Source organism: Micropterus salmoides, unplaced genomic scaffold (assembly GCF_014851395.1).
Source record: "Micropterus salmoides isolate LMB-PRFRI ecotype aquatic unplaced genomic scaffold, ASM1485139v1 Ms_hic_scaffold_21, whole genome shotgun sequence".
Lineage (NCBI taxonomy): Eukaryota > Metazoa > Chordata > Actinopteri > Centrarchiformes > Centrarchidae > Micropterus > Micropterus salmoides.
This window is the reverse complement of record NW_024041262.1, coordinates 18,925,320-18,950,957: the sequence shown is the minus strand read 5'-3', so window position 1 is coordinate 18,950,957 and position 25,638 is coordinate 18,925,320. Positions and strand designations below refer to the sequence as shown.

General features: G+C 41.6%; 1 protein-coding gene across 19 annotated transcripts in view; it reads right to left on the bottom strand.

Annotated features, from left to right (window-relative positions):
* Window positions 1–1,448: 1,448 nt before the first annotated feature.
* LOC119915852 (calcium/calmodulin-dependent protein kinase type II subunit gamma) overlaps window positions 1,449–25,638 on the bottom strand; it is a 40,062-nt gene continuing 15,872 nt past the window's right edge. Inside the window, exons 4-23 of one of the 19 annotated variants that reach the window (XM_038735619.1) lie at window positions 24,583–24,637; window positions 24,370–24,435; window positions 22,804–22,876; window positions 21,546–21,648; window positions 21,004–21,087; window positions 20,685–20,779; window positions 20,033–20,155; window positions 19,726–19,809; window positions 18,652–18,694; window positions 17,779–17,841; window positions 15,048–15,088; window positions 13,811–13,894; window positions 11,641–11,685; window positions 11,467–11,521; window positions 11,179–11,259; window positions 7,955–8,095; window positions 6,212–6,287; window positions 5,948–6,042; window positions 4,984–5,220; window positions 1,449–4,102 (exon numbers count right to left, since the gene is read on the bottom strand). In XM_038735619.1, coding sequence (XP_038591547.1) covers window positions 4,988–5,220; window positions 5,948–6,042; window positions 6,212–6,287; window positions 7,955–8,095; window positions 11,179–11,259; window positions 11,467–11,521; window positions 11,641–11,685; window positions 13,811–13,894; window positions 15,048–15,088; window positions 17,779–17,841; window positions 18,652–18,694; window positions 19,726–19,809; window positions 20,033–20,155; window positions 20,685–20,779; window positions 21,004–21,087; window positions 21,546–21,648; window positions 22,804–22,876; window positions 24,370–24,435; window positions 24,583–24,637 — 1,640 coding nt within the window. In that variant the 3' untranslated portion in view covers window positions 1,449–4,102; window positions 4,984–4,987. Of the gene's footprint in view, window positions 4,103–4,983; window positions 5,221–5,947; window positions 6,043–6,211; window positions 6,288–7,954; window positions 8,096–8,886; window positions 9,006–11,178; window positions 11,260–11,466; window positions 11,522–11,640; window positions 11,686–13,810; window positions 13,895–15,047; window positions 15,089–17,778; window positions 17,842–18,651; window positions 18,695–19,725; window positions 19,810–20,032; window positions 20,156–20,684; window positions 20,780–21,003; window positions 21,088–21,545; window positions 21,649–22,803; window positions 22,877–24,369; window positions 24,436–24,582; window positions 24,638–25,638 lie in introns of those variants that run through there. The other 18 variants (XM_038735620.1, XM_038735626.1, XM_038735628.1 and 15 more) reach the window with 18 other exon arrangements.

The following is a 25,638-nucleotide window of genomic DNA, read 5'->3' as shown; positions in this document are numbered from 1 at the left end:
AACTGCAGCTCCTGACTGACCACAGTCCAAATAGTTTAGGCCTTCAAAAACAAGGAAAAGAAAAGAAAAAAGAGGGATGCAACCCTTCCCTTTGCTTTATCTGCAACAGAAAGGTGGAGAAAGACGATATAGCATGGTCGCGTCAGTGAGCCTTGTTTAAAAAAAACAATTAAAAAAATGTCATTGTTTTTTCAGCATGTGTCATTGGTGAGGTGTTGCTTATAAATGATTGGAAACATGATAAACAAAAAGGGAACCTGTCCTTTAAGACCTTAGCAAAGTCCAAAGTAATTTAGATTCAAGGGACTCATTCTGGGTCAGCTTTTCTCCTAATTTTATTGACACAAAGAGTCGGGAGGTCAGAGAGCGCTAACAAGACAAGAGACATTCCCTTAAGAATTTCTCCCTTTTTGTGTCTTTGAGAAAGTAAGTCTGAGTGTCGACGCTAACCAACTTCTGAGCTCTCCTCATTAATCACATAGAAAGCAGAGGAACCAGGGGGAGCTGTCCTATATCCCAGGGACACACACACACACACACAGGCTCAATCCTTAAAATAACTGGAACCATCATAAATAACACCACAAAACCTTTTTAAATAAGGCTGCAGCATTACTCGACACTTCACAGTGCTCAGTAAGACAGCACAAAGGCTGAAGTGGTGAGATGAGATGATGCACGAGCTGCTGAATGGACAGCAGCGATTGTTTTATCCTGTGTATGTTAATGGCCTCGAGGCTATGCAGTGTTATGCAGTTTAATCTGACTTTAAGTGATGACAGGCAAGTATGGAGGGCAAATATTACGCCAGCTGTGATGCCGGGTGGTGTTCAGAGCATCCAGCCAACCAAGTAGTCAAGGTTTATTGCGGAATGATCCAGAGCCAGTTTATTGTACTCAGCTCAAATCTAAACCTTTTTTTCCCCCCTTCACAGCCAGCATCTTAATGCTAAATGTCACCAGAGACTATCTAGTTTCCTTTCTTAAATTGGACTACATGAGCAGATATTCAGCATGACTAATGAATGTTGCAGTGTTACATAAGCAGAAATGTGTGTTGCACATCCCTATTAGCTCCAAATTTGGTGATATTGGACTGCTGATAAAACCCCTCTCTAAATCCAGGCTGAAAAGGGTAAAAAAATAAAAAATAAAATAAACAAATGCACAATGATAACCCCCCCCCCAAAAAAAGTTCTGTTATGTTGTCAAATTAAGAATACATTTTGTCTGGACAGAAGGTATGTGTAAGAGACAATCCACTCAGAAAAAATGGTGTTAAAAAGCAGCCAGAAAACTCTGAACTGTTTTGGCAGGTTGTTGGTTTGGGGATGAAAGGAACATATTTCCAGGGATGCCTTTCCAATACGATATTTGCTGGAGAAAGGACAAAAATCTTTCCATATGATGACAAATCTTAACAAAATAAATCGAGTCGAGAGACAAACCAGTGCTGAAATAGTATTTTTATTAAATACTTTCAAGATCCAAGTTTGAAGAATAACAAAGCTATGATGAAGACCAACTAACACTCAGACAAACACTTGATAGTCGTCAATTCATGGTTGTATTTCATTGTACATCATGATCATGCAAAAAAACTCCAGCATCCACGTGAAGGCTGGGGGGAGAAAGCGCAGCCCAATAGTATATCATTACAACGCAGGGAAAACGCTAACATCGAGGGCCTCATACCAAGCTACGGCTCCTGAATCCTTTTTTTTTTTTAAATTTTGCGTGTTTTTTTTAAATATTTTTCATGTCACCTATTCAACATTCTGGATGGAGGAACTTCTTATTTCAAAAGATGCAAATATCATATATTAACACTAGCTCCATCCTTATTCAGGTAGGTACATGGTAGAAATGTGTAACTGAAACATGCATATAACTAGGTCTCCCGCTCTGGTTCAACAGTGTAGGTGACAAAAACCTGCACACCCACACCAACTCTCTCTGGCTTTCAAAACGACTCTAAACTGAGCAGGCACGATTTAAAACCACCAAGGGTAGATTACATTAATCAATAATTTAGTCCACGATCAATCTATGATCACTCAAATCTAATTGTGTGTTGTCTTTACTTCCTCCCTCTATTCCCTTTTTTTTTTTTTTTTTTTAAACTCTCTTCTGTTTGCGAGGGAGAGTGCAGAACTCCAGCTTGGCAGATCGGCAAATTACCAAACGACAAGTTAACAGCAACGACGACGACGACGACGACAACAAAGAAAAAAAAATAAAAACTCAAACCAGTAACACAGGAACAGAGAAACAACAGAGAGGTACAAATAAACATCTCAAGATTAGGGACTAGTTGGTACACGGAGGGAGGGAGGTATCAGGGGGGTTTAAGATACGACTGTCGCGGATGGATGGAGACAATTAAGCAGCACAGCAAGGGTGGTCACAGCAAGGGTGGTCACACAGCAGCGGTGCTGATATGTTACAAAGCCTAAAACACACCACCAGGCGTGTGTGTGTGTGCATATGATATGAAGAGACGGCTCACAGCATTGTGGGATCAGGAGTTAAGGACACTATGATGAAGGTCTTCTTGTTTAGAAACTCAAGAGTCTTGTTAGGCAGAGGGGTCAAACTATTTTCAACCTGTTATTTCTTTTATTCCCCGTCTCCAAAAACAGTCTTGCGGCCATGGGACTAGAGATGGTAGCCCACATGAGGGTGTATTCGTGTTTGTCTTGAGTCATCAAGAGCTACCAATATTTTAAGGAAGTACTTTAAGGAGGAGAATTAAAGCAAATTGAAAATCGGTGAGGAAAATCTAAACTAGATGGGGGTTGCGGAGGTCATGGGGTGGTTCCCATGTTCAGATGCACAGGATGAGTGTCTCTTAGATACATGTACATATATTACACTTTTCTACATATATCTATACATACACTGTATTTACACAGTGATTATAAACAAACCAGGCCCTTGCAGAAAGCAGATAAAAGAAGTGGGAGGGAGGGTTAAAAGAGGGAATGGTTTAAGAGAGGGTGAATGAGGGAGAGGCGGCGGGCAAACATGCAAAACGCAGACGCCTTCCCAGGCCCACTCTCTCCCTCCACTGCATACAGACACAACAGAACGTGTTAACACGCGCAGGTTAGCTTTAAACTTGCACAATAAAATCCCTCTTTTTTAAAAACTCAGCTGCTTTGAAAAAGGAGCCTCGAATAAAGGATCAGTCAGACAAAAAGAAAAAAGAAAAAAAATTAACAACCCCCCCCCCCCCCCCAAAACATAGGCTCCGGTTATTCACAGGAACGCAAAGAGAACAAGACGCTAAAAACACAACAGAACATGTAACCTCAAATTAGACGACCCCACCCACCCAAAATCCCACAACGACACGATTTTCCGTTCGGTCGGAAAACAAGCACACAAACGAAAACACATAAAAAGCCTAAAGTTCTACACTTTGGTGCTTCATGTTTTTGATATCAGTTTCTCTCGTCATCAAGTTCTCTGACTGAGCTGACTTGATATCCCCCCCCACCCGCCTGTCTAGAATTCAGTTGGGGGAAAATCTTCCTACATCTTTACATCAACGTCCGGGTAGAGAGCACAAAACTTTCTACCTGGTAATCCCTAGAATGCCAAAAAATGTGTCCAAAATCTCAGCTGCTAACCTCACAACTCCCTTCTGTTCCTCCGTTATTAGATAGTGAATATAAATGCTTGGTTGGGTTTTGGTGGTTTCTGGTACATCTAGTCATAATTTACACAGCATATTCATAACTCATACTCATAAACTGTCACAAGTTCAACTGTAAATCCTCTCCTCACGCAGGACGTCTCATCTCGCGCGGGCAGAAAAAAGATGGCTGCCAGGGGAGGGATAGAGGGCAAGACGCGCCCTCCAATCAGGCGCCAGATGCATGCATCATCCCATGGGGGCGGTGTCTTGTGTTCAGCCGGCCCCCAGCAGGTCAAAGGGGGGACAGGATTGGTTGGTATCGTGGAGAGGGATGCGATCTCGCCCGGCCGGGCTCCTGGCACTAGCCAATCCACGCAGAGGACGTGCCTCTTAAACACGCTCGCTGAAAAAAACTGCCCCCCAAAACACACACTCCAGTAGACTGGAGGCTCAGGACCACTGGGTGGGGGGGAAAGAGGGACAAATTAGTTCCTGTTTTGACAAGACGCTTCATTAGTGCGTACAGTGGCTGAAATTGTATGTAATGAACCCAGTCCAGTTTAAGAATAATTAGAATTATTTTTCTGGTAGTTTTGGCCATTGTTTCTATCAGAAATAATAACCCTGTACTCAGCCAATTCATTCCTGAGGGAAAGATGCAGGACACTGCCAAAAATAACTCAGACAGGACAAGAAACACAAGCAATCAGACAGGTTTTCAAAAAGGATTTTTAGGATTTTTTGCCTTTATAAGTAGCGTACAGTAGAAAGCTGACAGGAAATGAAGGGAGAATGAGGGGCAAATGGGGGGGGGGTACTATACACGGGGGACAATGCGATTACCTGGCAGCAGGCCAAGTTAGCCAAACTTCTTTAGAGGAGAAATTGAAGACAACCAGTGAAATCATTACCCTGTGTGTTTAATTAATACGTATACATATTACAGTTATGTGTGTATGTATTTATTAAAATTATTACAGCTGTCTGTTGTATGCATCTGTCACAGTTTACAGACTAATTTAAACTTATTTAATTTAACCTACCCTTTAATAGTTATACAACGACTTTTTCTGTGAAACAGAAATATTACCGGAGTGCCTGACTGCTCATCTTTCTCGCCCAGTTAGACGTAGTGATGTGAGCTTGTTCCCAGTGCAATGTTATTATAACAGAAAGAACTAATGGCCAAAGGAATGAAAATGGGACCCAAGTTGTAATAAACCAGAATTATTCCTTTAAGAATCTGTGATCCAAATGTAAACTAGGGCAAATAACGTTAACCACCACAAATAAAGTCAGGAATTAAAAACATAGCAGCTTTAAAATTCACCGGAAAGTACCTGATCACTGTAGTGGTGCAGCAGGCGCTCCTGAGCAGTGGAAGTGAACATTGAGCCACTTGCCATCGCGACGATGCCAAACCCTGGTCTCCTCTGATTGGCTGGAACGAGGGCGGCCCGTGGTGTCCACAAACTGTGTGAGCCGGATGTAGGCGATGCACGCCGCATCCTCGCCGATCAGGTGCACATGTGGGTTGAGCAGGGTGGTGTGCACAGGCTTGCTGTTCTTGCTCAGTACTGGATAAAATGAACGGAGACAGACAAGAAGTATCCAGTCATCCTTAAATACCAGATAGATCAATGGATTTGTGAGTGTTCAACAGTAGCTTTTTGCTTCCTTACTGCATGTCAAGTCTCCTTGGGTTATGTGAAAGGTACTTAAATTAATTTTATTATTATTTGAAAATATGACATCCACAAGTAATCGCTGCTCAAGCTAAATGGGAGAAATATAAAATCACAACTAAAATGTTTGTGTGATTTTAAAACCTCAGACTTGATTGGCAGAAATGTGTGAAGGGAAACCGCTGCACATCATTTAAAAACTGACTTATTAATATTTGCATATATCCATCAACTGCTTTGAAGTAAAAAGGTAAAAGTAGAAAAACAACAACTACACTGCTACATCAAATTTCAGTAGCTAGCAATGGAGCGGAGACAATTACTTGATTAATAGAGAAATAATCTGCAACAATTTTTATGATCACTTTGCAATTTGTGTTATTTTTCGAGGAAAAGTGTCAAAATAAAGTTTTATGTTTATGGTAAATGTAATATCTTTGGGTTTATCACATTGGGACATTTCAGATGCTGTCAGGGAAGTTGTCAACCAAAAAGGAAAATTATGAATTTACTTGATATTTCCCCCAAAAATGATTGCCCTTTCTGGTGATCCTCCTCCTCATATGAGACGAAGACACACACACACACACACACACAACACACACACACACAGACTCACAGTTTTCAAAGTAGAACTTGTGAAAGTCCATGCCCTCCACCAGGTTCCCCAGGGCCTCAGGTTCAAAAGAGGTGAGTCCAGGATCACAAATCCTCCTGAGGAGGAGCAACGAGAAAGGAAAAGAGACGTGAGAAAGTGGGTGAAAGACAGAAAGAGAACAAAAATAAAGACAACTCTAAAGAATGCTACATTTAACTTCTTGCAGAAGACACTGAATCCCTGATTCATTCACTGCTTTTCACTACACATAGACTGTGTACTCACGTGTAGGCATCAAAATCTCCATTGTTGATTGCTTCAATCAGCTGCTCTGTTATCTTGATGATCTCCTGTTTACGCGCTACAGAAAGAGCAGGGAAGAGACAGACACAGACAGATGGTAAATGATGAGAAGCCACTTAGAAGGTGAGACAACAATCAACTACGTGGTGTTTTTTCCTCGCATCACTTCAACTCCTGCTTCCCTTCAGGCTCTCTTCTTCTGTGGCTACAGCTTGACGCTCCTCATCACTCTGTCCAAAGCAGCTTTTAACTGCAGCTCGACCTCATCGCTGTCTGACGCTGCGCTTCTCACCTTCTGTGTGGCACAAAAACTGACTCAACGCTACTCAATGCTGTGAGCCCACACTGCCACCAAAACAAAAACTACAACTCTGCTTGTAAACACCATAATCTTAGTTTGACAAATGAATCTTAACTCAAGGTCCACTCCCAAAACTTACTTTTGACTGCTTACTTTCAAGACAATGCTCATTTTCTAAAAGCATTAAATCTTAAATGGCATGATATATATTTATAATTATATTTACAGCCTCCTCTGACCACAGCCACTAATAAAATTAATACAAACTAACACAATTTAATCCCCTTAGGTCAGAGATATTTTTGTTCACATCATCTCCCACCAAACAAAACCATAGTTGTGCAAAATTACCCTTAAATTTAGTGTTAATCAATATTAGTGAGTGGTATTCCAATGCCTGAGAAGTGCTTGTTACTTTTCCACACATTACACATACAATTAAAAAAAATTAAAAAAAAATCAATGAACCCACACGAAACGTTTCAACATTACAAAAAACATCTTAAACAGGATGAGGCTGGTGATATTCTATATTTTTCTTTTTGTAAACAAAATCCTATGAATACTATGAGCCAAAACCAACAATGAACTTCTCCAACTAACAAGTATTATCTGTGTAGCCAAAGCCTATTATTTTATTCCTCTGTGCCATGGAGCTCCACTGTTGTCCAAAAACTATTAAAAAAAACCCCACAATGAGCCATACCATTACACTGAGTGACATGTTCCTTCATCACAACGCACATGTAGCTTATTGTGACTCAATCCCACATACACCATCCTGCTGCCTTAAAATACTCACTGGAGCACAAAGTGGGTTTTAATACGAAAATAGTCCAACAAATGCACAATTTACCCCCGTTTCAGAAACACTTGCTGAAAACTACAGTGTCCAGCTGTTTAAGGTGGACATTACTTGAAGAAGAAAGAAACTACATATCTGTGAACCATTTTGAAAGATTTACATCTTCAGCAAATTGGGATGTGATTAAGGATGAGAGCCACAGACAGGGTAGGGAAGTCAGAAAGTACTCAGAGGCCGACTAAGCCATGGTTGATTTTGATCTTTTCATGGGACTTGGTCAAATGACTTGAATGAATCAGACTGTTGATATTTGTATGTTTCTTATGGTCACAAAGTGATTACCCTTAAAATTTTATTTTGCCACTTTTTCTTTACTTGCGACCAATGTTAATTATCTGTTTAAAGACCTGAACATGTATCAAATATATGTAGATACATACAGTTATTTGCCTCATTTCAAGTCTTGAAACAGTTGAGATTCTTTTTTTTCCCGGTCTAAAATGACTTTAAATCGCTGCTGTCTTTAATCCCCATTTCAGAGATGCAAGAGTTTACAACAGCTACAGTGAGTAGTCGGCAAAGAAAAGCTGAGGTCAGTTAGTCAAGATGGTGTTCTTACTCTGCTTAGTGTTGTTTATAGCAGTGACAGTGTTGCTCCCTAGTGGAGCGGCAGGCATGGAGGACTGTGAGAGCTCAGAGTCAGGGCAGGAGCTGTTGCCTGTGCTGTTCCATGCCATGCGCTTGACATCATGCGGTGGAACTGAAACACACAACGGATGGTCAACAAACACAAACACGTGGATGGGTGACAAGGATGACAGAAGCGTACATGTGAGCATCCACACACAGAGCATGCAATAAAACAAGAACCAAAATTAAAGTGACAAATCTGAACAATAGACAAAGCTGATGTGGGTTAGCATTTAGTGAAATGTGTGAAAAATAAACAACACACGAGAGTTAAGGTTTATAGGTTTATGACAGACATGCAGATGGGTAACATGAGGATGGGATGGCAGCTGAAAGCGAGATCAGTACAGCTCCGATTATGATGCTGTGTGATGTGGAAGCCATTTAACTGCCTGCTCTGCTCACATTTCACTCCACTCATAATGCTTGTATACATTAACAAAAGCCTGATGAACTGCAGCACCCAGCAAAGAGAGGAAACTAAGCCATTGTTGTTAACAGCTCATGTTATGCGCCTGTGGGAAAACTCAGCATGTTCAGGAATGAAGGCGGGAGTGGACAGAGGACACAGGATAGGAGTAAAGAGGATGAGGAAGAGAGGAAAAGAGATCAGACTGCCCTGTAGTGCGGGTGCGTCTGATGAGAGCAGGGGGTGAAGACAAGAGGTCAAGAGACGAGTGGAGAGATTAGAGTACAGAGGGGGGAAGATTTGTGAGAGGAAAGAGGGGAGATAACGCAACAAAGAATGGTGCATTAGAGAGAAATTGAGAATATATTAAAGGAGATTAAAGAGAACATAACAGAAAATAAAGCATTAGAGTAGAGGAGAATGGAGGAGAACATGTGAGGACAAAGAGAAACCTGATGCTCTATGGTGTGCATGGGTCCAGTAAAGTCACACAGGCAGCAGGGCCTGTCAGACTGGGAGGCCGGTTTAGGACACCCAGCTGCAAGGTAAGCAAGGCTTCCTCCAGCTGGAGCTGTCACATTAGGAGGACAAAGGGATAGATGCAGCAATCACCAAGAAACACACTCACACCCGCACACACCCACACACATTTCAGGGTTCCCACAGTGGCCCTGATGAAAAATTCCACGACTTTGATTTTTTTTTTTTTTGGACTTTACATAATTAAGTCAGAGTGCCTCTATGACCTATAAAATTAGTCCCCGTTTTTTGTAAAAGTTTGTTCTGAGCTTTGTGGAGTTATGTCCAGGTACTGAGGCAATTAAGGTGTAGTCTTGCTCTAAAGAAGTGAGCGCATAATGTACAGTATAATGGATATACACAGCAGGAAATTACCATCTGCAATTGGCGTGTAAAACTCTTCTAATTCTGGTAATGCATCCTGGTAAAAGGAACATTCCTGTTTATTACAACGTGGGTCTTATTTTTTGTAGTTTGGGTCTATTAGTAATGACAACATTGCACTCAAAGTAAACACTGAGATACACTGAGACACAACAATGATGGATTTATTGATCAAGCCAGAATCACATACGATATTAGATCTTATTGAGCAGATTTGGTATCAAACAATGTGACCGTTAAAGTCACAGTAACATCATGTTTGACATTATAAAATTATGCGTTTTGCCATCAGTTACATTCATAAAGGCCGATTCAGATTTTAGTGCCACAGCAGTCACTGTCCTCATTTTAGTACAGTATTTAGTACAATGACTTTCAGATTTAAAATTTAGGGGAAACCAATCTGACACGAATACTGATAGATACCCTGAGCAAGAAAAGGTCAGATTGGTGCATCCTTAATGTTAACAAGCTAACTGTTTTACCTCCAAATGAAGTGGTTTTGATAATCTGGCTAAACGGACAGCAAAGCTCATTGCACTGCAAAACTGTGATACATTTTCACTGGAAATCGTTTTAAGAAATTAGACCTGTGAATTATAAATTACCTTCTATTGCATATTAGCTGACTATTTGTGTGACATTTGTGTTTGTCTGTTTGTATTTTTTGTGTTTAGTGTTGTAACAATGTTTACGCTGCTCTCTTGGCCAGGCCACAGGAGATTTTATTCTTAATGAGACTTTTACTTGGTTTAATAAAAGGATATATAAAACTATGTAAGCGCACAACTACGCAAGTACGGTAAATAAAATCTGCACTGGAAAGTCAGTCTGTCAAACTGCGATGGCTGTTTCTAATTAGCGTTTAGGTAATCGTTTTACTGTTAACCTTTGTTTATCCTGAAAATAAGTTTGGCTGACCTGGACCCTGCACTTGCCTTAACAAATCCAGGCTAAAATGATCCTGTCCATTCTCATCCTGCTGAATTTTTTTAAAGTCTCTTTTTTTGGCTTCATCAGTCTGTTAACAGCCAAATTATAATAAAGTTTGTCTTTTTTAAGGGATGGTTGACTGTTTTATTTTTGTCATAAAAAGGTATTTAAGTCTAAATTGCAATAATTACACCAACAGATCATAATGGTTTCCTTTATGTTATGTTAAAACCTTTATGTTCGGGTAAATTGTATCTAAACATGGATTCATATATGGAGGTTTTCCCTAAAATGTTTCCGGCATGAACTGAGAATAAGGTTGTAACTCAGACAACAGCTGCAGAAGCATTTTGAAGCCAGCTTTAAAGAACTGAAAAACCCAGACTCCAAATCATCACCAATCAAGACAACTCAGTTATTGGTGTACAAAGAACATGGCCATCGTGTTTGTTTAAAACTCGTCTGACTGCTTGTGTTTCTTGCCCCGTCTGACTTGTTTTTAGTGACCTCTGTCTCAGTAATCAACTTTTTGAGTAAATGTTATTACCAACTGTAATGATGGCAATCCAAGTTGTAATAAACCAGAAATAAAATTCAAATAAATAAATCAATCAATCAATATTAAATTCTATGATGTTCTCAGAGTTTTCCTGAAGAATTATCTGGATTGTCCTCAATTAAATCAACATTTTAGAAGCAAACAAACAATGTTCCACAAATTCCATAACCAGTGGGAACCCTCAAAAAAAGCTTGGTGGATCAGAGTGAGGGAGCTCAAAGATGTAAAACGTCATTGCCAGTGACTACAAAAAGCCAGGGTGGGAGTGGGGGAGTGAGGGGGTGGGTGGGGGTGTTAGGTCCTTGCCAGTGGCGACCATATAGCTTCTGGTTGCCATGGATAAACTTACTGGCAGGTGAGCTTTGAGGTGAGGGCAGAAGTGGGGGCATCTCCTCTGTGGCGCTGCTCTGACTCAGCACCGAACTGTCCGCTAGAACACACACACAAAACGCAGCCAGACACACAATAAATACACACACATACATACACCACAGGCACACAATCAAGAGTGTGAGAGACACGTGTTGCATCTCATCACACCTGCCAGTCTCTACAGTCGAATACACACATTTCACTAGATGGGAGACAGAGAGAGAGCGAATAAGAACAAGAAAAGGGGAAGAAAACACTTGAGTACCTTTCCTACCTTTCATTTCTTCCTCGTCGTTGGTGGCGTTGCTCTCTGTTGATCCCTGAAGTGCAGAGAGAACAGAAAGATACTAATATTAATGTAGCCAGCTTCTAGTCCCACAGGCCTGAGAGCGAAGCTGCTGTTTGACGCTTGAGGCTTTCAGACAAACACACATCTCACCTTGACTCCATCAGGAGGGTTGTGCACCACTGTGCTCTGAGATTCCTGCAATGCCGAACAGAACAGTTAGTCGAACACATCATAACCTGAACCAGGGCCTCTCAACTGGCTTTAATTGGGCCCCATACTTTACCTCAGCCATGGGGTCATAACCTAAGACAACATCTTCTGCCTAGTAGTTGGTTTGTCCTCTTAACGGTCAAGAGCACCCATGGCATGGACTGGGAGAGGATTTACTTTTTAATATTATGATATGGGCGGCAACTAACAATAATTATCACTATAGATTAACATTCCAATTATTTAATCTATTCATTTGATTTATAAAATGTCAAAACAGTGAAATAAGTTCATCAGAATTTCCCAAAGCACAAGTTGACAAATTGAAATTGTATGTTTAGTCTGAGAAACGGTCCAAAACCCAAAGGCATTCAACCTTATTATCATAGAAGATGAAGAAAACAAGAAAATATTCACATTTGAGCTGGTGAATTTGGCATTTTTGTATAATTAATTGTGTATCAAGATTGTTGCCAATACATTTTCTGTTGATTGACTTATGGACTTGCTGGAATTGTATTTGTGATCTGGCTTTACAAAATTCTTTTAAGAATTTTTAAAATTATGTTATTTATATTATTTAGGGCTGCAACGAACTGTGATTTCAATTTCAAAACAACTTTCTCTCAATCCAAAGTGACATCTTCAAATGTCTTGTTTTATCTAACCAAAGGTCCTAAAGACAAGCAGCAAATCCTCAAATAACCAGAGCACAGATGGCCTGTTTCCTAGTTAATCGATAATCAAAATAGTTGCAGGTAAATTATTTTTTCATCGTTTAATCAATAACTGTTTTTAGCCTTAGTTTGATCTGATATAATACATAAAAATGAAACACAGCTCTTTGAACTTTAAACATTTATATGGGATTTGTGTATTCGTGTATTTGTCGTAACATACAAAACCTATTGTTAAAACATTATAATTCATATTCTGATATTAATTTCAGCCCAGGTCTGCCCATGGCCTACTTTGGGATCCTACACTACCAGTTGAGAAGCACTACCTTACCACACCAGACAGTGTCTTATGTAACCATACCAGTACAAGTTGTAATATGTAATGCATGCTAGTAAAATCACAACATGCTAGTACTGGAAAAGAGCACAACGCTAAAAGTTTGGCAGTAAGTTAAGGATGTCAATGGGGATGTTAACGGTGGCAAGACCAACAGGTTAGAGGTGAGAAAGATGGTTGGATGGTCTAAAAAAAATTTGGATGACAAAGTAAGATGGTTGCAAGGCACTGTTGACTTTAGTGAGAAAGGGACAGCTGGTTAAGCATGGGAGAAAAGCGACTAACACAGAGGCCATTACACTATAAGACTAAATTCTACTCATATCAGCAGCCGTGACTCACTAAACCAGGACTCAATTCTCTGTGTCTGTGAAGATTCTTAGTCATCCAGGTCATAGTTATCCAAAGAAGGTTAAAGTCAAGGGCAACTGGACTTGGTTGAAGATACTAGAAGAAGTTTCGTCCCTCAACCAAAGGACTTCTTCAGTTCTGACTGACTGGGAGGGAAACTAAGCTATTTAACCTCAGTGGGGTTGTTTGCCAGGATACCGCTGGTTCGTTAGTGTCCCTGGCTGTTGTAACGACAGTCGTTATGATCATTAGGACCCAAGGCCAAGACTGAATGACCATGGTTGGCATCCTTCGGTAGTCCTAACGACACGAAACGTCTTCTAGTATCTTCAACCAAGTCCAGTTGCCCTTGACTTTAAACTTATTTGGATCAGTTTTCTGTGCTGCGACTTTAGAGGCATATAATCCTAAAGACAAGTTCATGCGCCTTAGAAATCCAAAAAGGTGCACATGTGCAGCCTGAGATTCAAAGTAATGATTCAAAGCGTGTTTAATCATTGCAAAAAGTGTCTTATTTGCTTTTATTCAGGAACACATGTGCACCTTGGGGAGTAAGATGGCCAGAGGATGGGTACTGCCGGGGCAGGGAATGAGACGGTGTAACACCTCCTGGATAGTAGATGAAGGATGACAAGCAGTGACCATGACGATGGAGGATGGATGAGGCACAACGGGCTACTATGCAACTACGGGGGTGGGGGGGTAAACAGGCAGGAACCGATACTGTGGCGGCCTACTGTACCATCTGGGCGTTGGTTGCCATGTTGGTGTCTTTCAGGGCATTGATGGCGCTCACTATACTGTTCTTACTGTTGTTGGTAGAAGGCTGGGACGAGAACGCAAACACTCAAAGTGAACACATACGTTAACACACACACGCGCACGCACACACACACACACACACACACACACACGCACGCACGCACGCACACACAGATGCATTAGGGAATGGGGCTAATGTTGGCCGAGGCTCCCAGGCTGTTGAGAGCTAACAGGGTAAACGAAAGGGTGAGTGCCACAGAATGGCTTCTAGATCATCCTTTTTACTGCCTCACTAACTCTCTATGCCTCCGCCACTTAACTGCACAGAGAGACCCCTGGGGCAGAGGAGAAAGAGAGGTAGGCAGGAGGAGGATGGGGGAGAGAGATGCTTAATACCGGCAGAGAATGACAGACTGCTCGGAAAAGACAGCAGCAAACCTCTGACTGAAACTGACGGTAAAAGAAAAAAAAAACAAACGAAAAAAAAAACAGAAAAAGAACTGACTGATAATTGACTGGAACTGAAAATTGGCAGCTAAACCGAGTTTCTCAAACTTGTGAATGGGAACAGGAATTCTGGGATCTAAAAACAGGCCACAGAAGGTTGAGAAACCCTGAGGTATAACATCAGTCTGGACGAAATCAAGAGACTGTTGCCCACATCTTTACAGAGACCTGCTCCATCAACATCCTGGATCAAGCACACGACAGACGGACATTGTTCCGAGCTGACAGAGTACAAGACTCCAGCAAGATGAGGAGGTAGACTCTGTGCTTACATCGATGACACTTGGCGCTCAAATGCAGTCAATGTGTATGGAAACTGTTTCCCAAACACCAATATCGTTTTATATTTAGATAAAAACCACATTATGATCACTATCTTGTTACTACTATCACATTCTCCCCGATAAAAATTCAAAACAAATGCACTGCAGAACTGTTTCCTGGGTGTATATGTAAATAAATAACTGTAATCCCTTAATCCCCATAGAAACAGGAAATTTGAGCCAAAACATTTAATTCTGAAAAATGTCTTTTACTGTCTGAAAAATATACTGCTCCGCATAATACGAGGAGGAAAAAAGTGATTTTGAGAGAGACAGACAGACAGTGATAAAGAACAGATTTTTAAAAAGGGGGTCAGCTAATAGAGGAGAGACAGGACATTGTGTAGCAGAACAAAGGAAGGCAGAAAGGGGACCAGACAACCTTACCTTAGCAGAATCTGACTTCTTGTTGAGTAAACTTTTGCATGCTGTAAAGAAAAAAAAAAAAAAAAAAGAAAAAAAAAGGAGGATAAAAACAGAGAACATGTAGGAAACTGATTATTCATGCAGTTCCATTTCAGCTTTTATAGAAATGTGCAACTTGACCAAAAACCTGGATCTACAATTTATGCATCTATGGAATCCTAATACCCGAGCATTTATGAAGTAAGTCAGGGAATAACACGCATTTAATGGATTTCTTGGGTATTCTTCCTTGGCTACACAAGTTGCTACACTCTGCAAAACCCATTCAACATCATAATCCATTCATTGTCATCTGGGGATAAAAAAGAAACCTGAGAGCAAAGTAAACTTCCTCAATCCATTTCCTGTCTGGAAGACCCTAGCAGATCTCAAAAGAGAGTGATGGTCAGACTCAAACTGCCGCCAGGACTGACGGTGATGAGTTAGGTTAATGTAAATCATTGATTCCCTTTAAGAGCCAGTCACTTTTCCTCTCTGTCTAAAGCTCTCAACTGTCTGTTGTTTCCTTTTCTCTCATTTTCTACTGACACACAGGTTCCAAAAATCTTGTGTTTCTTACCTTCCAATAAGAAATGGGAGAGGGGAAAGAGGGGGAGAGAGGGGAGGGTTGAAAGTGAAGGGCTTAGTATTTCAATACAAGAAAATGAAGATAAGGGGCACAGCTGTAACAGCAGCAAACAATATCAAATGACAACTCATGCTCCTTAATCTTGGCTGTTGCGTTGATATGCAGCTTCTATCTTGGCCTCGCCATGCAGCATCCAAAGAAAAACAAATATTTAAAAAATAAGTTTTCATTCCACAACTAGGGAAAGGAGAGCTGATTGTTCAGAGCGTGAACATCTGCCCTTCATTCAGCTACATCTTCTATCAGCCATCAGTGTGCCAATTGTGACAGCATGGGACCACCATGTTCTTGTGCTCTCTAAATACATCCTTCCCTCCTGCTACTCAAGAGAATAATCACCAATTTCACATGACAGGTTTGGTAAAGTCAAGATGACCCACAGTAGGAGCGCTGCACCACTCAAGCAACATTCCAGCTCGATGATGAAGAGGGAAGGACGGATTAGAAAGCATCTGAACTTGTATCTCCCGGGAACATTTTACAGGATATAACCACACGGGACACCCACATGCGAAAGGCAGCAAGTCAAACACCTTTCTAGAAACATACAGAAATACACACTTCTGTCACATTTTGCTAGTGTCATTAAAAAAGGAACATCATGAGCAAACTGCCAAGCCTCGTCTCAGCCATACTATACAGAGATGTGCAAGGAAGCAATTACAGTAAAAAGTGCCAGGATTTTGCAGTGATGAGTGACATCATCAGAGGACCAAAAGCCAAAAAAAGAAAATAGAGTTGGCTGATTAAAAAGGAGGAGAGCTGAGGAGTCCCATCTGGAGTGATGATGTCACACATGGTATTAACAAAAAACTTACAAACGGGCAACTTGGTCCAGTCTCAGCGAGGAAGCCCGCATTCGGAGGGCTCTAGCTGACAATCAAACCACCACAAACACCCCAAATCTCAGCGCACCAATCACACATTCCAGGAGTAACAGAGGTCATCTCCCCTTTCACATTTTACCTTTATCCTACCTACTCACAGATCCTAGTTACCTATGGAGATATTTATGTACACTGTAGGGCAAAGAAGATTCTCGAGTCTGAAAAGGTGACAGAAAATCCAGTCTGCTCCACACTGTCTGTTTCTAATGTACTCAATCCATGGAGCCACCATCGGAATCGCCGACCTTCACCACCCGCCACCACCCAGCAGGATGAGAGCATAGCCTGGTTTTAGTACTTTCAAAATAAAGGAATCTATCTGTGTCCACTAGGTACTTGACAAATGTGGTGGCAGGTCTGCTGCTACGTTGGCTTGTGGCATTCCTTTGAGAAGGCACTGAGATTTGAAAGTACTAAAACAGACCAGAGGTGGGGGAGATGAGACATGGGATGCCTTTAACCTCTAGGGATTCATCAGGAAGCCAGCACAAAGATGTTGTTTTCAACAGTTGGCTCCGGCAGCAGCACCAAAGGCAGCACTCCCATCCATCTCAGTCTAAACCTCTCCCCCAGCTCCTCAACATCCGCTTTTCCCCTCTCCCCCCACCAGACCCAGGTCAGACGATGGCAGCACGCCAACCCAGCTCTTGCCGGCCCCCTGCAGTGTCAGTTCCCGCCCCGAGGATACAGGCCCCTCCTCATCCCCTGCCCCAGTGCGCCCTGTGCCCATCCTCACAGCCCTGGCTGGGGGGAGAGCACAGGTGCGTTTGGGGTCAGCTGGAAGTCAGGATGGAGCTTGCTAGAAGTAATGACTTAACTAGTTTGGGAGCTGAAATGGGTGTTGCAAAACTGAGGCTGAGTGGTGGTGAGGTGTAAATGTAAAAAGCACTTTGGAGTGCACTTTGGACTGAATCAATTACCATTAAGTGATGCTGACGTACATGACTGTATGCTTAAAAATGTGATATCTTTGCATTATAGCAAAGACAACACACATCCATAAGACCCTAAATGAACATGTGAGTATGCATGCATGTGTGTGCGAATGTTGGTGAAGATGCTGACAGAGGCTGCATGCAGGAGTTTGAGGGTGGTAATAAGGTCCCACTCTGTACTATGAACCAAAGAAGTAACAGTGTGTGGAGAGGAAGTGGATGGGCGTGTCTCTGGGACGTACCTTCCTGAGCCAGTGAGGCCGTGGAGGAGGCGGCAGCAGCAGAGTTGGTATGCTGCCGGCCCACTATTGGACAGAAATGCTACAGTTGGGAGGGGCTGTGCAAATTAGGCAGATCTATCTCACGCTGTTCATTCATGGGCCTAGAAAGCTACAGGGTGTGCTGGCTACAGCCCAGACACATCACAAGCTTTGATAGAAATGGGCTAAAGCAAAGAAGTGCACCCCTGTGGTTTCCTAGGCCCAGGGTTGAAATCATTAGCCATCGACTGACCAATTACTTTGAGGCTGAGAACAAGGCTTCAACGAAAGCTAGTCACTCTCAGTAGACTGAGATAAAAAACACAGAATCTTAGCGGTCACCTGTTTTTATAACACCACACTTGCTCCTAACATAAAAAAAAAAGTCATAAAAGTCGAGGCTTCCCTCTCTCACACATGCAAACGCTCCATGGGCAGCAGAAAAGAGGGACACACTCAAACAGACACACACATACACATAAGGAGAGATACATTAGCACAGACAAGGACGTAACTGGCGCCCACATGTAATCTGGTATATGACAGAATATCACATTTTAGACTGCTCACATTATCAGGATGCAATGCACTCATAATAATCCATCATTATCAATACATTATTTCTACCATGACTTGAAGGAACTTCATGTTTAAAATCAGTTTTTAGGTTGTAAGCAAGCAAACTCCTGTGCACACACAAAAACATATTGTTATTTTGAGAATGTGTGGGTGACAGTGTGTGTGTGTGTGTGTGCTGAGGGGGTTAAAAGAGGTGCAGAGGACTCCATCCTCTCTCCTTCCTCCTCTCCCTCTGCATGTGCAGCGTGGGAGGCTGAGGGCAAAGGGCACACCCACCTGAGAAGTTTCTGGACACCAGCATGGTGGTGAGAATGGCTCCCTGGAGGAGGAAAGGAAGGAGGAGAGAGAAGTGAAGGAGGTATACGAGTGCAAGGAGTTTTATGTATTTATACAGGATTTCAGTTTTTCTTCTGGACTCATCACCCTTCATCACAGTGCAGTTATTTTCAACAGCTAAAATCCAGTCAAGGCTGACTGTGTGTTCTCCATGAAACAGTACCTAATTATTAAAACACTATGTATCGTGGTGGGGAGGTGCACCTTTAACTGTAAGTCTTCAAATCTCCAAGTCCCATAACATATTCTTCTATGCAAATGAATTTAAATGATGTAGGGGAAAAAAAGAACAACTGCTACTTGATCCATTAGTTTGCATGTACGGCTGTGAATGCAAACTAGAGTTGGGTATCGTTTGAAATGTTTCAATACTGCTGCTATACAATACCAAAGTTTCTGTGCCCATTCCAAAGCTTATTTTGAGAAGTATAAATATATTCTTCTATTCTACAAAATCATTTTTTATTAGACAAAAGTTGTCAAGGACATTTATTCGAGTAAATTTCTTAAAATAGTCTAAAACTGGTAACATTTTTGTTCAGGAATCAGGAACTGACAGATCAAAGAATTGACAATACATTCACTATCAGCTTTCAGTGCTTGACTGTTGTTGTTACTCAATGCTATGGTACCTTAAAAGGTACTAAGGTTCGATAGCTCTAACACTAACATATACTATAAAGCTTAATATTTAAATCATGACAGAACACTACTTTACAATTCTAACTACATAAGCGTTTAGGGCTGCTTGTCAACTATAAAGTATGAAGCTCACATAACATAACTAATAATCAGGTGCAAAAGTCACTGCAATATATACATTAAAGGCCTGCACAGACTCTGTATGGTTTTATTCAACACGATCATAACAGAGTTGTATAGTGGCCAAAGGGTAAGTAGGGAGACTAATTCCTATACGAGAAAAGGAAGGTATAACAAAATTTATAGAATTAGTACATAATCAAAGAAAGTCTATAAGCAGAAAAGTGGCAAATCCAAATTTATGATGAGTACCTTGAGTTTTCGGCGAGCATTGAACTTGCGGAGACACTCGACAGTTTCCTGTCTGTGCATCATGGAAGCCACTGTAGAACGGTGCTGCAAGAGGTCAAAACAAGAATTAAACACATTACCAACTCTGTTTGTGTAAATCTATTTGCACAGAATTGTAGTTATTTGAGGGTTATAATATAGTAACTCTCTAGGTAGTGTTGTGGGATTATATTTCATGTCCAGATCCACTTATGCACACCTGTTTGTGCCATCCTGTGCAATTCCAATGATTTTATTAGGTGTGTTAGGTAAGGGAGTGAATACTTACGCAGACCCAGGGGTGTTTGAGGGCCTGTTCGGCAGTGATTCTCTTGGCCGGGTTAATGGTCAACATCTGGTTGATGAGGTTCTTTGCCTCTGGAGTCACTGTGTCCCACTCTGGGGATGGGAACTGAGAAAATATGAGAAATAAGTTGAATAGCTAATTGGAAAGAAGGGAAGTAAAGTGAATTGGAAACAATACATGTTTCCTGAAGGACTGGTTGGGAGTCTGCTTTTGCATGTTTCTGCCTAATCCACACCATCTGGGCACCAGGCCTTGAGTTGATTTGTCAAAATTAGGCCAATATGAGAACAAAACAGCAAATTTTCTTTTTGGATTAACAGAACACATGCTTCTGTTCCAGGTCCTTTTATTAAGAGTACATTCCCTACAAACAGGCTGCCCCAGTCTTTCTGGAAACTGCAATGTGACTTGATTATTCAGAGACTGAGAAAGAAGGATACCCCTTCTCTGACTCTGTCTCTCTCACACAGTCTCTCTTTCACACACACCCCTCTGCAATGCGTCAGGGAGGCACTGATAGGATCAATAGCTTTGGACTAGCTCTCAATTGGACACTATTAAACATTCAGAAACTGCTTAGCAAACCCCTGCACTGCACCCTTCACAAATATACACCACACACACACACACTTACATCATATGCTCCAGCTTTGATCTGCTGATAAAGTTTGTGTTGATCTTCATCCCAGAATGGAGGATATCCCACTAACAAGATATAGAGAATAACACCTGACAGAAAAACAAAGTGAGAAAAAGAGATTGAGCTATTTATTTCTACAGCACAATTCATTACAAGTAAACCCAATGTACTTGACAGTAAAATGCACACAGCAGAAGCAAAAGAATATAGTAAATTAAATACAAAAAAACCACTGGTGTTTGTTTCCCACCACTGAAGAGTAACAAGCCGATTGCAACAGGTTTATTGCCCGAAACTGAGGCTCAAGACTCACCACAAGCCCATATGTCCACAGGCTTGCCGTAGGGGTCCTTCCTCAGGACTTCAGGGGAGAGATAGCCAGGGGTGCCCGCAAACCCTGCCCGGCAGACAAACCAGAGGATACAATTAACTGATGCCTTTTATTAAAATTTTGGTATTTTTGTGCAGTTATGTGAATGGTTCGGATGATAGTGACCTGTTGGACTCCAATGCAAGATCAGATTATGACAGTGTAGAGTCACAAGCAAATACCCGTTAATCATCTCGTCCCCTGCTGGAGAGTCAGCCAAATGCTAGCGACTCGGCTGTTAGCCAAGACACAATGGCCTAAGCATGAACTGGAAAGGGTTTGTGAGCCTCTTAAGCAGTGCTCACACAAATGTTCTTTGGCTTCCAAGTGGACAGCATCTATACAGATCATCTGTATGAATGAGGGACTATTCAGCAGTCATTCGTATGTTTAAGCATATAAAAATCGAGTGCTAAACACAGAGACAGAATGACAGATCAGGTCCAGCACATTTTATGTGTGTGTCACTGTTTGTGTTTTCTTACCAAACCAAGCCTGTTGGTCTCCCTGCACTTCAATAGCAAGGCCAAAGTCTGCCAGCTTCACTGCTGCTCCCTTCATCTTACTGGCCAACAACAGGTTCTCAGGCTGAGAGACAGACACATACACACAGTGAAGCAGAATGTAGGACAAGAGATCAAGACAGTGAGAGACAGATAGTGACAGGCACTCTTCAGTAAATCTCTTGCTTAGAAATATTCATATTTGATGCATTCGACAAAGCTCGTGTGGGGGTTGAGGTAAAGGTGTGAGAAAGCGATGGAAAACCGAAGTATGTAGAGAGAGGATGGGTGGTTGAGAATCTCTGCGACGCCTTATATGGGCATAGGTTCGTAGCCATAGAAACCACTCGGGAGTCATTTAAGCAGCGCTGCAGACTGGATGCTAAATGGAAAGTGTACTTAGTGAGAGGCAGCGTGTGTGGCAGTGTTCTAAATGGCCGTTGTTTGGGCAGTAGGACATAAATGGCCGCAGTAAAAGCCCACTCAGAATAAATGGCCAACAAATCAGACAAGCAGCGCTCGAGGTAATAGCGTTATTCTCCGACACAGAGCGTGCACACACACAAAAGCTGCCCACACATCTGAGACATCCCTTGAGGTTGTTTTTCCACGCCTTGCAGTATTGAAATGGTATAATTCAATACATATTATTACCAGGATTATCATCATCACCTTAAACTGGGTTAAGCAGAAAACTGGAGGTGGCAGAAGAGCCCTCTTCCTCTACTCTTTGCATTTGAGCCTATCAGCAATTTGGGACAACTCAAGTCCCGCCCCCCGCTGCGCCACGGGTGGTGTGATGTCACATAGGTTGCCCTGGCAACTCGCAAGGTTTATTTATGCCTTCACCTCCTCTCTCATAATAGACCCCCTCCGCAACAACTCTGTGTGCGTGCGTTTGCGCTGTTTGAGTCCTTGTCTCTTCCTTGCCATAGGTGAGAGACCAACCCCTCCACGTGATCATGACTCACCATCTCTGTGTTCAACACGAACACACACACACACACACACACACAAACACACACTCTTCTGGCCAGAGACAGACAAGCTGACTGATCAGACAAATAAGAGGGTAAAAACAATGAATGGGAGAGAGACGCAGGGGAGAAATAAAATGGGATAAAAGCAGAAATGCAGAGAGAGAAACTGAGCGCCATCTGTGTGTTGCCATGGCCACGAGCAGAGGTGTGTGTGCGTGCGTGCGAGTGTGTGGTTGTCACGGCAACGGGCAGCCACTCACCTTGAGGTCTCTGTGCACAATATCATGCTGGTGGATATGATTGACACTCTCCAAGATCTGACTAATGCAATGACTACAGAGAGAGAGGGGAAAATAGGACAAACAGAGAAAGATGTGTCAGTCACTGCCCTTTATTACCCCACCAACCCCCCATATACTCATTAAATAAAGCGATGTATATCAACAAGACAAAGCTGACACCATTCTTGTTCACTATACGATTAATAACAAAACTAGAACTATTGTATATTGTGGGTTTGTTTAAATGTTGGATTGACAAAACGCTGTCTCGCTCATGTTGTGAATGTTGCACATTCCTTGTTAATTATCCTGATCTCTTTATTTTTTCCATATTTATGTGTACTGTTAAGCACCAATACATACCAAGGCAAATTCCTCATATGTGAAAATGTACCTGGAATAAAACTCATTCCGATTTTGATTCTGTCTACATTATTGAAGGGCTGAAATACGAACTTCAGGCAATACATACGTGTTTATATAAATACTAGGATGAAAAAATAAACCCTATAAATGTAGCATGTAGAGCAACTATTCTGATAACAGCTTATTCGTTTCCAAACAGCTTCTTGTCACAGCTTCTCAAATTTTAAATCACTGTAAACTGAATATCTCAGTTATACCAAACAATTAACAGAGAAAATAATCAGTAGATTAATTGATAATAAAAATTATCATAAAAGCAGCAAAAGTAAAAACATAAATAAGGTTCACCTTAAGGCTAACTTGCATAACAAACTATACATTCACCATTATTTTTCAAAGACATAATCAAGGTACTGTAGTTTAAACAATCAATACTAAGGAACTTGTGTGGGAGGCCGTGCACCACACGGTCAATAAATCTCTATCCTAGTAGCAATTTTAATAATGGGGGCGTCAATTCAGCTGTTACTAATACCATTACTTCTCAATTCAGGCTGGTGAGCATGTTTTCACACTAGCCTGGTGAGTGTGTTGGCTTGTGAAATTTTCCTACAAGCCAGTACCCAACCACCTTATTACTGTCCTACGCATTGACTGTAGTGTCAGGCTCCGTGATCCCACAATTTGAGGCTCGTGTTCATGTCACGTCTCTAGAAAGGTTAATGGGTCAAAGGTCGGGCCCAGCAAGAGAGGCATCCATGTAGCCTGTGTGTGTGCGCATGCGTTTGCGTGAACAAAGACCCCTAATTCAATAGTACAACTGACTTCATAAGCTGCCACAAGTTAAAAAAATAAAAATAAGTAGGGTAACTCTGAGAAGGAGAGAAAAGCTTAAATGTCACAATGTGAACAAAATGTTACACAGCAAAAAAAAGGGTAAAATGTTCAATACAATTTCACAGAAGCCAAGGTAACGTCTTCCACTTGCTTGTTTTGTCTGATCAACAGCCTGAACCCCAAAGACATTCAATTTGCAATAATACACACAGAAAAACAATTATTTTCGGCTGTGCGTTCAAACTGTGTGTGAGAGTGAGTATTCATATATTTAAAGGTGCTGTATGTTTGCATCAGAGTGTGTGTGCATATGTTCAGAGCAGCTTCATATGAGGCACTTACCTAGCGTCAGCCTCACTGTAGTATTCCCTGGCTACAATGTCTTCAAATAGCTCTCCTCCCGTCACCCTGGGAGGGAAAGACCGAAGAAGAGGAGGAGCAAAGGGAGAACGACAGAGACAGGGAGACAAGAGAGAGAAGTTGTTACCATACACACAAACTAATAGCTGTGACATGCATGGATAAAATGTCAGTGTGTGAACAGAATATACTCACAGGTCAAAGACTAGGTAATGAAAGCCTTCCTCTGAAATGCTGTCATGGAGTCTCACTGCAGGAGAGAGGGTGGGCAGTGAGACAGGAGTTAGGTGAAACAAATAAAGAATTGACAGTTTACTTCCCCACGAACTAAGATAAAAAAGGCAAAAACAAAAACGGAGAACCTGGATGTGACATTAGTATACCAAAAAAAGTCCAACCAGTAGTAACAGCCTGTCACATGAACAACCTCCCGTCACAATTGCATTATTTTTAGTCTTCTTCTTAGTCTTTTACCAGTCCTCCCAGCAATATTTCAAACGAATCCGCTGACAATCAAAAATTAGTCCAACAATTAATGCAGGCCTTTATTTGAGAGAGGTAAACAGGAAGAGGGGGAGATAAGGCACGTGGTTCAGCGCGCAGGTGAACTGGGGATTCGTTGCAAAGTTTTACCATTATAGTGTGAAAATCTGTTACTGCCGCTGCTACTTTTTAAAGAAATCATTCCATAAATGTTGAGTTGCAGTGAAAAGACAAATGCATGCTATGTTTAACTCTGATGTAGCGCAGTAATTGAGTTAGGGGAGCGCGACTGATTTAAAGTCCGCCGCTTTCGCCTGCATTGAGCGAAATCCCGTAGGCTATGATTTAGGTCATTTCTAGTGGTGTAACTGGGACACTGGGCTTGCTTGTCGTCATAGAAATGGATCATAAGATTGTGATGTTTATTTCAGCTTCAGTGAGATCTGCTGCCTTCCCTTCGCCACACAGCTCTGCTTGGTCTCTTTGCCCATCTGTGGCACAGCAGCCTTCAGTGTTGATAGGCTAATACTTGTGACGTGTAACCAATCAGAGACTACAGACAAAAAGGGGCGACTTCATCAGATCCAAAGTAGCAAATTAGACTTAACCCTAACCTTAATTTTTTGCTGATCCAAAAAATATACCCCTACCCAATCAGTACTTACGGACGTATCTGTCAGGTTGTCATCGTTTTCAGTGGACATGGAACAATTAACTTACTGTTTTTCAATTTGATCAAAAAAAAAAAAAAAAGCTGATTCATGATTT